General features: G+C 45.3%; 1 protein-coding gene across 4 annotated transcripts in view; it reads right to left on the bottom strand.

Moving 5' to 3' along the window:
• Positions 1-3,960: 3,960 nt before the first annotated feature.
• Positions 3,961-14,195, bottom strand: part of NOS1 (nitric oxide synthase 1) — a 102,584-nt gene continuing 92,349 nt past the window's right edge. For 2 of the 4 annotated variants that reach the window (XM_039332551.1, XM_039332552.1), the window contains exons 21-29: positions 13,710-13,903; positions 13,123-13,292; positions 12,318-12,528; positions 10,722-10,809; positions 9,438-9,559; positions 8,509-8,657; positions 7,973-8,167; positions 7,109-7,227; positions 5,207-5,264 (exon numbers count right to left, since the gene is read on the bottom strand). In XM_039332551.1, coding sequence (XP_039188485.1) covers positions 5,207-5,264; positions 7,109-7,227; positions 7,973-8,167; positions 8,509-8,657; positions 9,438-9,559; positions 10,722-10,809; positions 12,318-12,528; positions 13,123-13,292; positions 13,710-13,903 — 1,306 coding nt within the window. Of the gene's footprint in view, positions 5,408-7,108; positions 7,228-7,972; positions 8,168-8,508; positions 8,658-9,437; positions 9,560-10,721; positions 10,810-12,317; positions 12,529-13,122; positions 13,293-13,709; positions 13,904-14,195 lie in introns of all 4 variants that reach the window. The other 2 variants (XM_039332550.1, XM_039332553.1) reach the window with 2 other exon arrangements.

Below are 14,195 nucleotides of genomic sequence, written 5' to 3'. Positions count from 1 at the left end.
CAAGCTCAGAGAGCACCAAGGCCCCACAATCATCCTCCTCCTCCTCTCCACAAACCCCACTCCCTTCTAGCACTGATGATGTTATCTAGTTGGTTCATGAAACGTCTGCAAGGAAACCACCAACCTCAGAGAGCACCCAGGACCCCACATTTCAATCCTGTATTGTATTGTCATACCTGTACTTGTAAACTCTCCATTTTGAGATACCCCTTACAGAATGTGTTCCTACACTACCATGTACACCAGTGGTCCTCAACCTGTGGGTCGGGACCCCATTTGGGGTCGAATGACCATTTTACGGGGGTCGCCAAACATGGCTGTCCGCCATTTTTTCCCCCTTTTCTTTGGCCACGCCCTTGGTACCCGGTGATGTATAAGTGGTTGGGGGTCATCACAACATGGGGAACTGTATTATGGGGTCGCGGCATTAGAAAGGTTGAGAACCACTGATGTACACTAAGCCATCATAGCTTTAACCATAGTTTGTTAGCTATCCCACCACTGGCAGTGTCTGCATAGGATGCTAAGTCCTGATCAGAGTGCACAAACCGCAGGGGCTCAATTCCTTGCCCTCCCCTCTTCCAGGTTAAACCAAACGCACATCAACCCTATGAAGGGGACCTATGGAGGGCGGGGGGGGGGCTTGCCATCCAAGCCCCAGCAGTGCTAAAACACCATTCTAACAAACGAATTCTAAAGCAGTTTCAAAAACACAAGGCCGGACAAGCACAAGGCATGGAATTTATTATTGTTATTATTATTATTATTTTTAATTGATTGCAATGCGAACAGGCATAAGTATTTTTTTTCCTTTTTTTTGATTTTGTTTTAGTTCCATAAAATCAGATCGAAACTATACATAAAGGTGCATGCTTGTAGAACAGTGTGGATATCTTGCAAACATGAGCAGGAATCAGTCCATGAGAGAGGTGCTGAGCACGTTATACAAATGGAGATTTCGCAGCATCCAGAGCTCAGGGCATTCGAAGGAGAAAAAAAAAAGAGGGGGGGGGGCGGCCGCTTGAAGCATTGTGATGATAGAACACAGCTCCTTCCTTCCTTTCCTCCTTCACAAGAAAGGGTTTTCTGGTGGTGCAGGGGTGGGCTGGGCTGGGATGCTTGTTTCCCCCAGAGGCTATGAAGTCACACAGAGTCTCCTGCTGGAGCAGGGGGTTGGACTAGTGGACCTCCACGGTCCCTTCCAACTCTCTTCTTCTGTTATCAATTGCTCTGCCCACCTGCGTTTTGGAGATGCAACCGGGATTTGATCATCATCACTGATAAAGTGAAGGCACAACGGGGAGACAAGGTAAAAGAGGACAGGAGAAAGAGGGATATGAATTTGCCGGGAAAACATTTCAGCACGGCCTGTGTTATAAAGTTGCCGTTTCCAGCCCAAAACGAGGTCTTCCTTCAGCCCTCAACCCCCTTAGGGCACTCTAAACTGTTGAAACTAGCCAGACAGAATCCAGTTTGCCCAGTCCGCCCAGCTGTTTTTGCATCGGATCAACCTGGATTAGGCTGCTCGTTTCTCTTCCGTCGGGCACCATCTGCGCAAACTTGAGAATCCTGCCCTTGTGTCGGAACTGACTCACGGTTTTGCTCCGTGGAGGTAGACACAGCCCTCCACAGTGCCAAAACGAAGCAAGGTTGTTCATGACACCAATGGGTCTTTAACATGCTGGAACAGGAAGGTGGGGGAGAGGAGAGAGAAAAACCTCTACTGTGAAAGGATTCTTCGCTTTTGTCGTGGTGGTGGCAGCACACAAGGAGAAGGGAAAAAAAATAAATCAGAGCCGCACGAGGAAAATGAAAAGACTGTAAACATCATTTGGTTCCTTAGGTTTCAGCCAAGAGAAAAAGGACACAACAGGCAAAATGGATGAGGTCCCTCCTAGCGTTTTCCCAACTTTTTGATCATCTTTTTTTTTCAGGAGCATTCGAGGAACAAAGATTTGTACAACGGACTAAGCGGAGTCCAGCCAGAGCCATGGATAAAATCAGGGCTTTTTTTTTTTTTTGTCATAGAACGCACTGGAATGGAGTTCTATGGAGTACCTTTTTTCAACGGATTTGTGCATGGTAACATTAATAGTATTAACTTACCTTGAACAAAATCCTAGTCTTTTAAATACACTAAAAATTGAAGGTTTTTTTTTTTTTCAACTACAAAGGTAAACCTTGTAGGATAGGCAAGACAGGTTGTATGACCTGTGTGAGTTCTGGCACCTTTTTTTTTTTTAACAAAAAAAGCACTGGATAAAATATATACGTAGATGATACAGCAAAACTGAAGCCAGCTCAGTTTCCTGTTAGCAGCAAAGAGTGGCCAGTAGCTCAACCACTTTTTCAGGACAATTCGCCATGGCCAGCTCATCATGGGAGAAGATGCTGCAGGACAATTCAACGCTGCATCAATTAATCATTTCATTTAGTTACTTTTATTATCGGTGACCACGTTTTCGTCAAAACTATTGTTAACTCTGGTTGCTTCTGGATTGACTTTACTTTATTATTATTGGCCACGGTTCCATCAAAATTAATTTAACTTTGTATATTTGTCCTGGAAGAGATTCCACAAAAAGCCTGAGGTGTTTTTGCTGTGATTCTAGAAATTTTACTTGGCGAGTTGGCCATAGCGATGAAAAAACATTTCATTGTTGATTTTTTTTTGGTTTTTTAAAGTTCTAACTGCAAAACTAAAACTAAACACAACAGTGGCCCAACTCGGATCAGAACCACCAATAGATGGGATAGGAGAAGCTATTTTCCTCCCCACTCCCCTTGGATGATATATTATATAGGGGAAGGGGGGAAAATAGAAATAGGAGAACAAGAGTTGCAGCTAGAATGGACTCAATTTTTTAGCCACTCTAGCCTTCCAACTGTTTGGTTGGAAGGCTAGGAGGGATCCATAACTTCATAGGACTCTTTCTGTCCAGGTCCAAATGATTCAAAGAACCAGGTTTAAAATCAGTAAACTATGACTGACCTTGGTTAGAGCATAGCTTGACATTTCAGGCCTGGCAAGTTGTCGGCTTAGTGAGTTGTGCAAATGCTAAATTCCTTGGTGGATTGGCTGATCCTCATTGATGGTGTTAGCAATGCTCTTTTCTTCTAGCGCGCTTCCCTCATTTTATTTCTGCTCATTTTTATTTATTTTTTTCAACCACAGAACAGACTGATAATCCATAGAGGAATACAAGTAAGGTGAACATACATACAGGAACAGCTTTATGTAAACTCACAATTAACCGGTTTGCGCTCCAGACATCCAGTGGTGTGGCTGCTTTAAAAGGCAACATCTATGCAGTTGATTGTCTGTCTGGGGAAACGCTGATACCCTAACACAGTGCAAGACAAGATCTGATCCTATCACAGTGTGGTGGTTTGATTTTTTTTCTCTTCTTTTTCAGTTTCTTTTTCTTTTTAATATATATTTTGAAGGCAACAAGCTATATTTCTTCTTTGATCACAAAGGCATGGTACAATCAAGAGATAGGAAGGCATGAATGAGGACCGAACTAGAATGGTAATGTACGAGGGATTAAAATGTCTTCTTAAAATGTAGATGACAGCGCACAGAAATAAAAAATAGGTCTTAAGTTCACAGAGGCAAAAGTAGCCAGGTCATTTTCCAAACAAACCACGGATTCAGAATGGAGTGTCATCTATCAGGATGTGCAAATTTAAGAATGGCTGACTAAGATGTGTTTAAACCTCACATCCAAAGTGGCCAGTTAATTTCCCAACCCAACTACTACAAGTTCAATATCAGTTCAAATACTGGATTACTCCAAGTATTAGCTTGTCCTCCGTCTCCAACATCCACCCCATTTGGTAGTTTCTCCCCAATGAGAGTTAAAATTGCTGTAAACTGCTATGGAAAAATAACGCACCAAAAAAGTGATGGGTTTTGCCATGAGCCCTTTCGCATATCCTAACCCTCCCCCCCTCCCCATCTCCACCACCTCCCTGGATGCAAACTGCCAAATACGCACGACTTGTTTTGGATATTTGACCGGGCTCAAATCCGAAAGTTAGAGGGAGGGAGAGATGAAATAAAGGGAGGGAACCAACCCCAGTGATGACAGCATTGTCAATTATCTTCCCCATTTCCAACCTCGATTCCAACCTTGGTTTAACCAATTTCCCTGAAACTGATTAATCCAGCCATTGATTTAGGGGTCATTTGGCAAAGAGGCTGAAAAGGACCTCCTCCACACACCACACACACACACACACACACACACACACACACACTTCGAAGCTTTTTGCGAAGATTGTGGGAGCGTCTCTGGCTTGTATCTATGTTTCCACAGAGTTGGTCTTTGGGCAGCGTCCTTGTTCTCTCTGCTTCCCAGTATGAAGGCAAAACAATTTCAGAGTTATTGGGAGGATCTGCTGTCCATTCATCATCTCGTTAAATCCCAAGAAGGCAGAGCTGGGGTACCATTGCTTCTCGGTCAAATCCTTTTCGGCTTGGTGGCCACTGGGTTTTGTAAACTTGCGAGGGACGGGACAGAAGGAGGAGAGCCCTATAGAACACAGCTACATAAAGACAGTCCGAAGGGAACACGGCATGCTGAGAGGGGGGAGTGGGTGGCTGCCTTCACAGGGGAGAGGACCCCTGTGTGAAACAGCAGCCGGAGAGGCTGCGCACGAGCAGAGATACAGAAAAAGCAGGCATCGGCCCTCTCCCTTTCTCCCTCACCGCCCCCCCCCCCATTTGCAAAAGACAATGGGACAAAAAGGAAAAAGAAAGCGAGCCAATGATTTTTGAAGCAAATCGTGCTGAGTGGACGGGCAGAGATTTGGGCAGAGCCCCAACTTTCTGCATCGGGCACGCTGCCGCCACCAGCCGGAGAAAAGCCTGGCCTCCCAACCCCGAAGCCCCAAACTTGCAGAGGATGGATTGCTAAAGAAGAGGGGATTTCATGCAGCCCTGGGAAACGGCCTTGTCCGCAGCAAGAGAGAGGATGAAAGAGTGTGGCTGTGCTTTTTTTTTTTTTGGCGGAAAAAAGCCACGGCAAGGTTGTTAACAGCCATTGCGCTTCAGCAGGGGAGCTCCAGAGAGGAGGGCACAGGGCGAGAAAAGAAAGCGACCACAGGGTGGGAAGGGGTTAGGGGGGGTGGAGGAGAAAGAGAAACAACTCCATGGTCCATTTCTTTATCACCCATCAGTGCATCGGTAGCAACGCTTCCTTCAGGATACAATAACCGGACGAGACACAGAAGAGCAAAGGTCGTGGACGGTCAAATCCCTGGAGAAATGGAATGGATGCCGAGCGGTCAGTTACAGGGTCCAGCTCCCCTCAGCCTGGAACCGTGCAGCAAGAGCTGCTGTGACCGGCCTGGCCTGGCATCCCACCTCGGGCCCCACTGTCCATATTAGGAACAAAACACCCTGCAAGAAAGCTGGCAGTTAGGACTGGCATAAGACTTCCTCTTAGCATCGGCTGGTCTCCAAAGGCTGAGTGGGGGCCAGGCTTGTTTAACCCTTGGAAATCCCAGAGCTATAAGATAGATAGAGGAGACCCCCTTCCCCCCCCAAAAAACCCCCAGAGAAGGCACAATAGGATCCTTTCTTTTTACCTTCCACTTCAGTGAGGGGCTATCGTAAGTCTATGTTTACTGCTCAAAGCTTACCCTTTGCATCGAGAGCTTGCAACGTCGGACTGCTTCTTAATCTCGCATTTTGACAAACTGTATATAAAGAGGATCTGGATCCGGCCAGATTTGTTGGTTGGTTTGTTTATATCCCGCCTTTCTTGTTTTCACAAATAACTCAAAAGAGCAAACAGATCCAACACACTTTCTTCCTCTTGTTTCCCCCACAACAACCCTGTGAGGCTAGTTGGGCTGAGAAGGGTGGAGTGGCTCAAAGTCACCCAGCTGGGTTCCATGCCTAAGGTGGGACTACAACTCCCAGCCTCCTGGTGATTAGTCCAAAGTTACTCAGCTGGGTTTCAGGCCTAACGTGGAACTGGAACTCACCGTCTCCTTGTGATTGCTCCAAGGTCATCAGCTGACTTTTGTACCTAAGGTGGAACTAGAACTTACAGTCTCCTGGTGATTGGCCCAAAGTCACCCAGCTGGCTTTCATGGCTACGGCAGGACTAGAACTCACCAACTCCAATTTTCTAGCCTGGTGCCTTAACTGCTAGACCAGTGGTTCTCAACCTGTGGGTCGGAACCCCATTTGGGGTCGAACGACCATTTCATGGGGGTCGCCAAACAACGCAGTCCGCCATTTTTCCCCCTTTTCCTTAGCTGTGCTACTCCCTTTTCTTCTATTGGCTTTTGAAAGCCAATAGAATAGACTCTCTTGAATAGAGTCTAATTCTATTGGCTTTCAAAAGCCAATAGGAATTATCCAGGCTGTCTCTGCCCTGCTGAGCCCGCCAAAAGCCCCAATCTGCAAACGGTGCTGCACCAGTTGAGTAGTCCTCGACTTACGACCGGTTGAGCAGTCCTCGACTTACGACCGGTTGGGGGGGTCACGGCATTAAAAAGGTTGAGAACCACTGCGCTAGATCAAATTGGCCCATATATTCTGCCGTGCTAGGAATGTTCAAAGTACAGGTGGGACACAACTGAATTTCTCCATCAGATCTGTGGGCAGAGGACTCCTCAACCAGGAGGACTCTTGGAGGAAGAGAATTCTCCAGGGGTTTCAAGCTCCTTCCCGAAGGAAGTAATTCCTTCCAGATTTCATCCCTTGAGATGCCAAGGGGTGTGGGAAGGCTGGGAGAAGACCGGGCAACGTAAAACAGGACATTCACACACATTCATTGGTCATCTCCTCACAAAGTAAGAGCAAAAAGACCACACTCAAGAGAATGTCTGCAACATTCTCTTCTGCTTTGGAATAATTTCTGAAGCGAAACTCTGTTTGTCAAAGTATGTGAGATCTGGTAGAAGAAACACAGAACATTTTCCAAACCATCCGCCCACCTACATTCGCTATGAAAGTTGAGCCATTTCACCACTGAGCCCTCCCAGGTATTAAAAGTGTCTATTTTTTCCCCCACCTCACAGGTTTTGAGAACCCAGAAGCCCAGGTTTTTAGAAGGAACACTTCACAAAAGCTGAAAAAGGCACTCACTCATCTGTGTCTTTTTTGCTCTCCTCGATCTGTGCAATGGACTCAGATCGGAGGCGGTTGGTCACTTCGTACGTGCGCAGAGTGACTCCAAAGATATCTTCGTGGTATCGGTTGTCATCCTGCAAAATGGTATGTTTATGGGGTCGAGAGAAAGAGAATCAGAAGAGAGAGAGAGAGAGAAAGAGAGAGAGAAAACAGAAAGAGAGAGAGAGAGAGAGAGAGAGAAAGAGAGATGGAAGGAAAGAGAAAGGAAGAAAGGAAGGAAGGAAGGAAGGGGAGAGAAATAGAGAAAGAGGGGAAGGGAAAGAGAGAGAGAAAAAAGAGAAACAAGCAAGAAAGAGAAGGAAAGAGAAAGAAAAAGAGGAGAGAGAGGAGAGAGAAAGAAAGAGAGAGAGAGAGAGAGAGAAGAGAAACAAGAGAGAGAGAGATAGAAGGAAAGAGAGAAAAAGAGAAGGAGAGAAACAGAGGAGAGAGAAAGAAAAAGAAAGAGAGAGAGAAGAGAAGCGAGAGAAAGATAGAAGGAAAGAGAAAGAAAAAGGGAAGAGAAACAGAGGAGAGAAAAAGAAAAAGAGAGAGAGAGAGAGAAGAGAAATAAGAGGGAAAGAGAAAGAAAAAGAGAAGGAGAGAAACAAAGGAGAGAAAAAGAAAGAGAGAGAGAAGAGAAATGAGAGGGAAAGAGAAAGAAAAAGAGAGGGAGAGAAACAGAGGACAGAGAAAGCAATAGAGAGAGACAGAAGGAACACAGAAATCAGGATCAAACTCCAGTTGTGGGCAGAGTTTGCCTGCAATACTGCCCTTTAACCACTGTGCCACCAGGGCTCTGTACAGGGAAGGTTGAAACACACCATGGGAATGTTGGCTTACCCTCAGCTTGCTAATGAATGCTGCGCCTTCCTCGGCTGACAGCTTCCCCTGTTCCCGAACAATATTTTGGATGGTCTTGAGCACATCTCCAGCCATGGTGACATCACCGCACACGTAGACGTGACCACCCTTCTCCTTCAGAGCTCTGTAGACCGAGCTTGCCAATTGCTCCTGCAGGATGTCCTGCACATATTTCTATAAAAAGGAAAAAAGACAAAAGCTTTATAGCACACCGGCAGAGAGTCCTTGACCAATGACCAATTCTGGGGCCAGAATCCCCATTGCTAAACAGGGCAGTTGTGAAAGGAATCACATCAGATTTTACCACCTTTTGTTGTGAAGCGAATCATGCAGTCGTTCAGCAAATCCAGCTCCCCCTATTGACGCTGCTTTTTGACTGTCTCTTTGGAATGGGGTGTAGGCGTTATTTATCTCTGTGTGCTTGCTGATGGCCAATTTGTCTTAGGGACAGACTTTTAGGCAATGATCAGGAGAATCTGCTCAGGGTGGGCTGTGGATCAGGGGAGGTGACTTACCTTTGGTTTTTCTGGTTCACGAGAATAGGCTGTGAACAGCTCTTTGAAGACCCCACTGCTCTTGGCCAGCAAAGTCTCTTCTTTGTAAATGTGATCAATCTTGGATTGTCGGCAACCGAAGACTAGTGTCATGGGGCATGGTTTCAGCCCTAGTGAGAAGATTGGGAGAAGAAAAAGGTTTTTTTTTTCCCCTTACCAGTCATCCTAGTAGCATACATAAGACCCGTGTCCATATTTAGAAGACAGAACATTGAACAATAGGATTGGAAGGGACCTAGTCCAACCCCCCCCCCCACTTGAGCAGGAGACCCTATACACCATTCTGGACAAATGGCTGTCCAGTCTCTTCTTAAAAACCTTCAGTGATGGAGGACCCACAACTTCTGGAGGCAAGCTGCTTCACTGATTAATTGTTCTCGCTCTTTCGAAGGCAGCAAAGTCCACATTTTGGACAGAGAGGACCGCTGGTTTGAAAGATGACTCAAAGAGGCCATCTAGGTCAAAATTGAACAGCCCTATCTCAACAGAGGGGGGGATATGACACCATCTATCTCCAGTCTACAACACAGTCCTTTCAACAGCTCCAAGAAGGCTCTACACCCATTTGCACCACTCAGGTGACCCTGAAGACATAGATAAGCCTCCAGGTAGCGTGAACGGCTCGCTAAAAGAAGGCAGATGAACAGCTGTCTGCAGAAGGATAAATCCTTCCCTTCCCCACCATCCAGTCAGAGCTGAAGAAGCTTCTTGGATGAGAAGCGAAACATCTTCAAAGAAAAACAAGGAAGTCCAGTGGCCTCCTGAAAAAGCATCTTTTGGGACATCTTTTAGCTCGTTACTCATGTGTGCCAAAATATATGCTCTTCCTAAAATCAGCTCATTTGCTACTATTGCATGCCTATCCATCCGCGTTCCCCAAATTAACCAACCTTTATGTTTGAGATCAAAGAGCCGCTGTTGCCAGAAGCTCCGAAAAGGTGCAATTCCAGTCCCAGGGCCAACCAGAATGCAGGGAATCTGGGGATCTTGTGGCAAGTGAAATCCAGGTGCTCTGGAGAAACAAAACGGGAGTCTCACTGTCATCACACAAGTTGGCTTCCATCAGGAAGTCATGAAAAGTAGACTAGTAGAATGCTTCTACCAGCCACTGTTGAGAAGGTTAGAGGAAATCCATGCTCCAGTCTGTGGGATCTTTTTATATTTTTGGTGCCTTCAAGTCAGGGTTGACTCATGGCAACTACCTGGACAGGTCCCTAAAGCTTTTTTGGCAATGTTTTTGAAAGTGGCTTGCCATTCCCTCTTTCCTAGGGCTGAGAGAGAGGGACTGGCCCAAAGTCACCCAACTGCTTTCTAAGGAGTAGAATTCTTGATCTCCAAACTGGCTCTCTTGTGGAATCTAGTTGCAAAAGGAAAATCACAAAATCCCGATCCACAGAGTGACTGAACGTCTAGGTGTTGCCTTATCAGCGTGCAGTTGAATTTCACGTCCCTCAATGCAGCATAAGATCGCAACCTTAAATCAATCCAGCCTTATAGGCTTTAGAGCAGGGGTCTTCAAACTTGGCCTTTAATGACTTGTGGACTTCAACTCCCAGAATTCCTCAGCCAGCGTGCCTGGCTGAGGAATTCTGGGAGTTGAAGTCCACAAGTCATAAAAGGGCCAAGTTTGAAGACCCCTGCTTTAGAGCAATGCTTCTCAACCTTGGACACTTTAAGATGCAACTGCAACTCCCAGAATTCCCCAGCCAGCTGCCTTAGGCTTAGAGAGCTCTGACGGTGAAAGAGGCTATACTATTTTAATCTGAAGTAAAACATCTGATAGCCATCCGACTATTGCATGAATATACCCAGAGAAAGAATGCTTCCAGTATCCCTAGGGAACTGATTCTACTGTTGAAGTTTTGTAACAACCAGAATCTCCCGTTATAACTTAGGAACATAAAGTCACTTTTTCCAAGGCTGTTGTAACTTTGAAGCATCATTAGTTGAATCGCTTAAGTCGAGGACCCTCTGTAATGCAATTTCTGCTTTGAGCAAGACACATTTGGGAGTCTTCAGCCAAAGTTAAATCAAGGGCGGATTGACTCCCAACATTGAGATCAACATAGAGTAGAAACTGGAACTTGTGTTTGAAAACTTCAACAAGATTAACAACAGTTTGGCACCCAAATGTTCTAGTTTCATTTTTGAATCTTCACTTTATCCTTTCTTACCCTCTAACAAAGCATGGCACCACCTCATCCTCCTGTATCTGGTTGAACCAGGAAGAACATACTCCGTGGTGTATTGGACCTTCCCCATCTAGGAAAAGATGCAGAAGGTGTTGGATAATATTTAGTAAGATTCCAATGCATATAATATACATATACATATACATATACATACATACATACATACATACATACATACATACATACATACATACATACATACATATATATATATATTAAGTTGTTCAAAGTGGCCGTAGGGAAGTAATCTATAAATACTCTAGAACAGGGGTAGGCAACCTTGGCTCTTTTGTGACTCATGGACTTCAATACCCAGAATTCCTGAATGAGCTATGCTGACTCAGGAATTCTGGGAGTTGTAGTCCACAAGTCATAAAAGAGCCAAGGTTGTCTACCATTGCTCTAGACAATGATACAATGGGCATCATAAACAGGCTTGTAAAGTGTATAGATACTATATTTATAGTATTTTTTATGAATACAATATTTATGGTATTTACCTCACCCTTTTGGACTCAAATATGAAGCAATGCACAACCCAAATGCATTGAAACAAACAATCATCGTGACAGCAGTATGAGTTACTTGGACCTGAAAAGTAGATCTGTCCAGGCCAGGCGTCTTCCTTTGTCTCCTGGTTGATGTTCACCACAAGCTTCAAAACCAGCACCTTCGCTAAAGCAGGCCACTACCTGTGGTCCAGATGTAGCACATTCTGTAGTCCCTCAAATGTGGGGCCAGTGGCTCTCCTCAGAACTTTGCTTGTAATATGCTTTTATCTTTACATTTGAAACGAAAGACTAATCTCCACGGAGGACGTTGTGCTTGGCAAAATTATGCCATTATCCTGGACTACTGTGGTGACTTTGGGCTTGGAGACAAAGGCTAAGGCGCAAAGAACGTTGATGAGAAGAACACCAAGGCTCAGTGAACATCGGAGATCTTTTCCCCAAAGGTCTCTCATCACAAAGATCAGAGCAATGGAACCTAGTTAGCAGGAGAAACTGATCTGTCCAAGTGGAGCTCTCCACGGTGCTGATTTGCTTGAATTGACAGCTCCATTTGTGCGAGTGGTGCGTGCGCGCCCTCCATGCGTATAAATGGAGCTTCGTGATGTGAGCGGAGGGTCCTTGCACTTGCGCATGAAGCTCCACTCGTGTGAGGGGCAAGTGTTTATGCTCACACGCGAAGCTCCACTTGTGCGAGCGGAGGATGCTTGCCCTCATCCGCGAAGCTCTGTTCGTGCAAATGGAGTTTCACATGTGAGTGCAAGCACCCTCCACTCACACAAATTGAGCTTCACGCATGTGCGCTCTTGCCTATTTCTCCCGTGGCCCAGTTTTGAACAGGCCGGAGCCCAGGGGTTGAGGACCCCTGTCTTAGTTTCTTTACCGTATGTTTCCAAAAAGACATAGCCAGCTATTTGTTTTGCAAATCAGTCCAGCTTAGTGCTTTGCTAAATTCAGCTCTCCCAAGTAGCCTTATACTATTAGGCCAAGGCAGTATTGTTCATTTGGGACGTGGCCTGCTTTGTTTGGGTTTGATCCTGATTTCCAGGCCACGGAGAGTGTGGTTTACCTCTGGTGCGATAGGACACCACAGCCACTGTGAGGTGCACTTCGTTTGGATACATGTCTGGGGAGGAACTAATGGAATAGTAACGAGGTTGAAGCAGAGGGAGCTGGGTGAGGAGGAGGGTGGAAGGCATCTGCACGGATGGGAATTCTTGCAGCACTTCTACCATGGTGGGGTTTTTCGACCACTTCCATTCCTCATAATCCTGAAGACCCTTGTGTGGAAGAAAGAAGGCAGGGAGTTTAGCTCCAGGCAAAAAGTGGAGATTGACACGCTGAGTAGAATCATTACAGCCAAGCAGACGGACAGATTATCTCTAGTCCAACAAGACCTTCCCAATGGGATCAGCAAGATTCATGTTCTGATGAAGAAAATATGCAAGTACAACTCCAGGCCATTACATTTATATAACTTTCTTCAATTTCATCCTCGCAGTTCAGCTTTTGAACCATGTATCAGATCTAGAACAGAGTTCTAGAACAGAGTTTTTCTCAACCTTGGCCACTTGCAGGTGTGTGGACATCAGCTCCCAGAATTCCCCAGCCAGCCTTGAAGTCCACCTGTCTGAATGTAGCCTAAGGTGGGTCTAGACATGCTAAGTCAGGAATGTCCAAAGTTGACCACTTGAAGGCTTGGGAACTTCAACTGTCAGAATGCTTGCTAGGGAAATCTGGGAGTTGAAGTCCACAAGTCTTAATGACCAAGGTTGGATACCCCTATGATAAATTATCACATGGATGCTCTGGACATTGTGGAAGAGAGGGAGCTAACTAAGATTCCCCATCATCCCTCTTCACCACCTTCTTACCATGCTAAGAACTTGTAAGCGTTTCTTCTCCTTCTCGTCAGTGGCCAGTAAGGCAAATTGCTGCAGCAGAATCGGTGTGGGAGGGGTGGTGATGTCCAGGTAATATTTGAACGCCTGGAATATGGTACAAGCAGGAATGCGGTCCTCATCGGTCCAGTTGCTGATGGTACCTGAAGATTCAAACCCCATGTCACGAGTTCAAGTTAGGACTGGCTTTGAAGACCTCACATGTGCTAGAGCAGGGGTAGGCAACCTTGGCTCTTTTATGACTCGTGGACTTTTTTTAAAATTAAAATAATGAGGCATAAGTGATCATTTCTATATGTGAAATTACACGACAAACTCCCATTCTGTAATAATTGGGCAATATCATTACTTAAATTTTAATCATCCTTAAATTTCTCCTTTTGGAGCAGTAGATGTTATAAAATGTCAGATGAATTAATTTTAATGTTAGCAAAACCTGGAGCAAATCTTCCAGATTGGTTGTTATTTATTTTTGAACTGCTTTTTTTAAAGTATTCTTTAATTGTGTTTGTTTTTTATTTGCTAAACAAAGGCAAAAGAATGAAATGAGGGCCTCTCACCTAAAGCTGTAGTTCTCTCTTCCAGAAGTTCCACTTTTACTAGCTGGTTGGTGGGAGGTGCATCCTCCAGCCTTTCAATCAAAGTGTTGACCAAATCTTCATGGTTTCCCGGAAACACTCCCAGGTGATCTCCGGGCAGGTAACACAACCCCTGCTGCCCGTTCGTGTGAAGCCGCAAGAAAATGGTGGAACGGCTAAAAAAAGAGAAGTTTCAAGTTTCACACTGTCAGTCTTCAAAAGCAGGAAAGACAGACTGAATCACTTCAAAACAATTCTCTTTATAATTCCTCACCTATGGACAGAAATCTCGAAAAACTAAAGCAACTACTTGTATTATTGAAGATATATCCTGAGAATTGCTAAGGAGGAGCCTTCTTAACTGTGCTGTCTCTTGGTCTTCTGGAATGCGGCCCCTCCCACCTGGGAATCCAGACTGCATTCCACCACACAGACAAACATTTCTGTGTTCACACACAGCCTGTGCCG

This window comes from Crotalus tigris, unplaced genomic scaffold, assembly GCF_016545835.1.
Source record: "Crotalus tigris isolate CLP2741 ecotype Arizona unplaced genomic scaffold, ASM1654583v1 scf7180000024461.5605484, whole genome shotgun sequence".
NCBI classification, from domain to species: Eukaryota; Metazoa; Chordata; class Lepidosauria; order Squamata; family Viperidae; genus Crotalus; species Crotalus tigris.
Note: the sequence above shows the minus strand (reverse complement) of the source record. Positions and strands in the feature narration are given on the sequence as shown.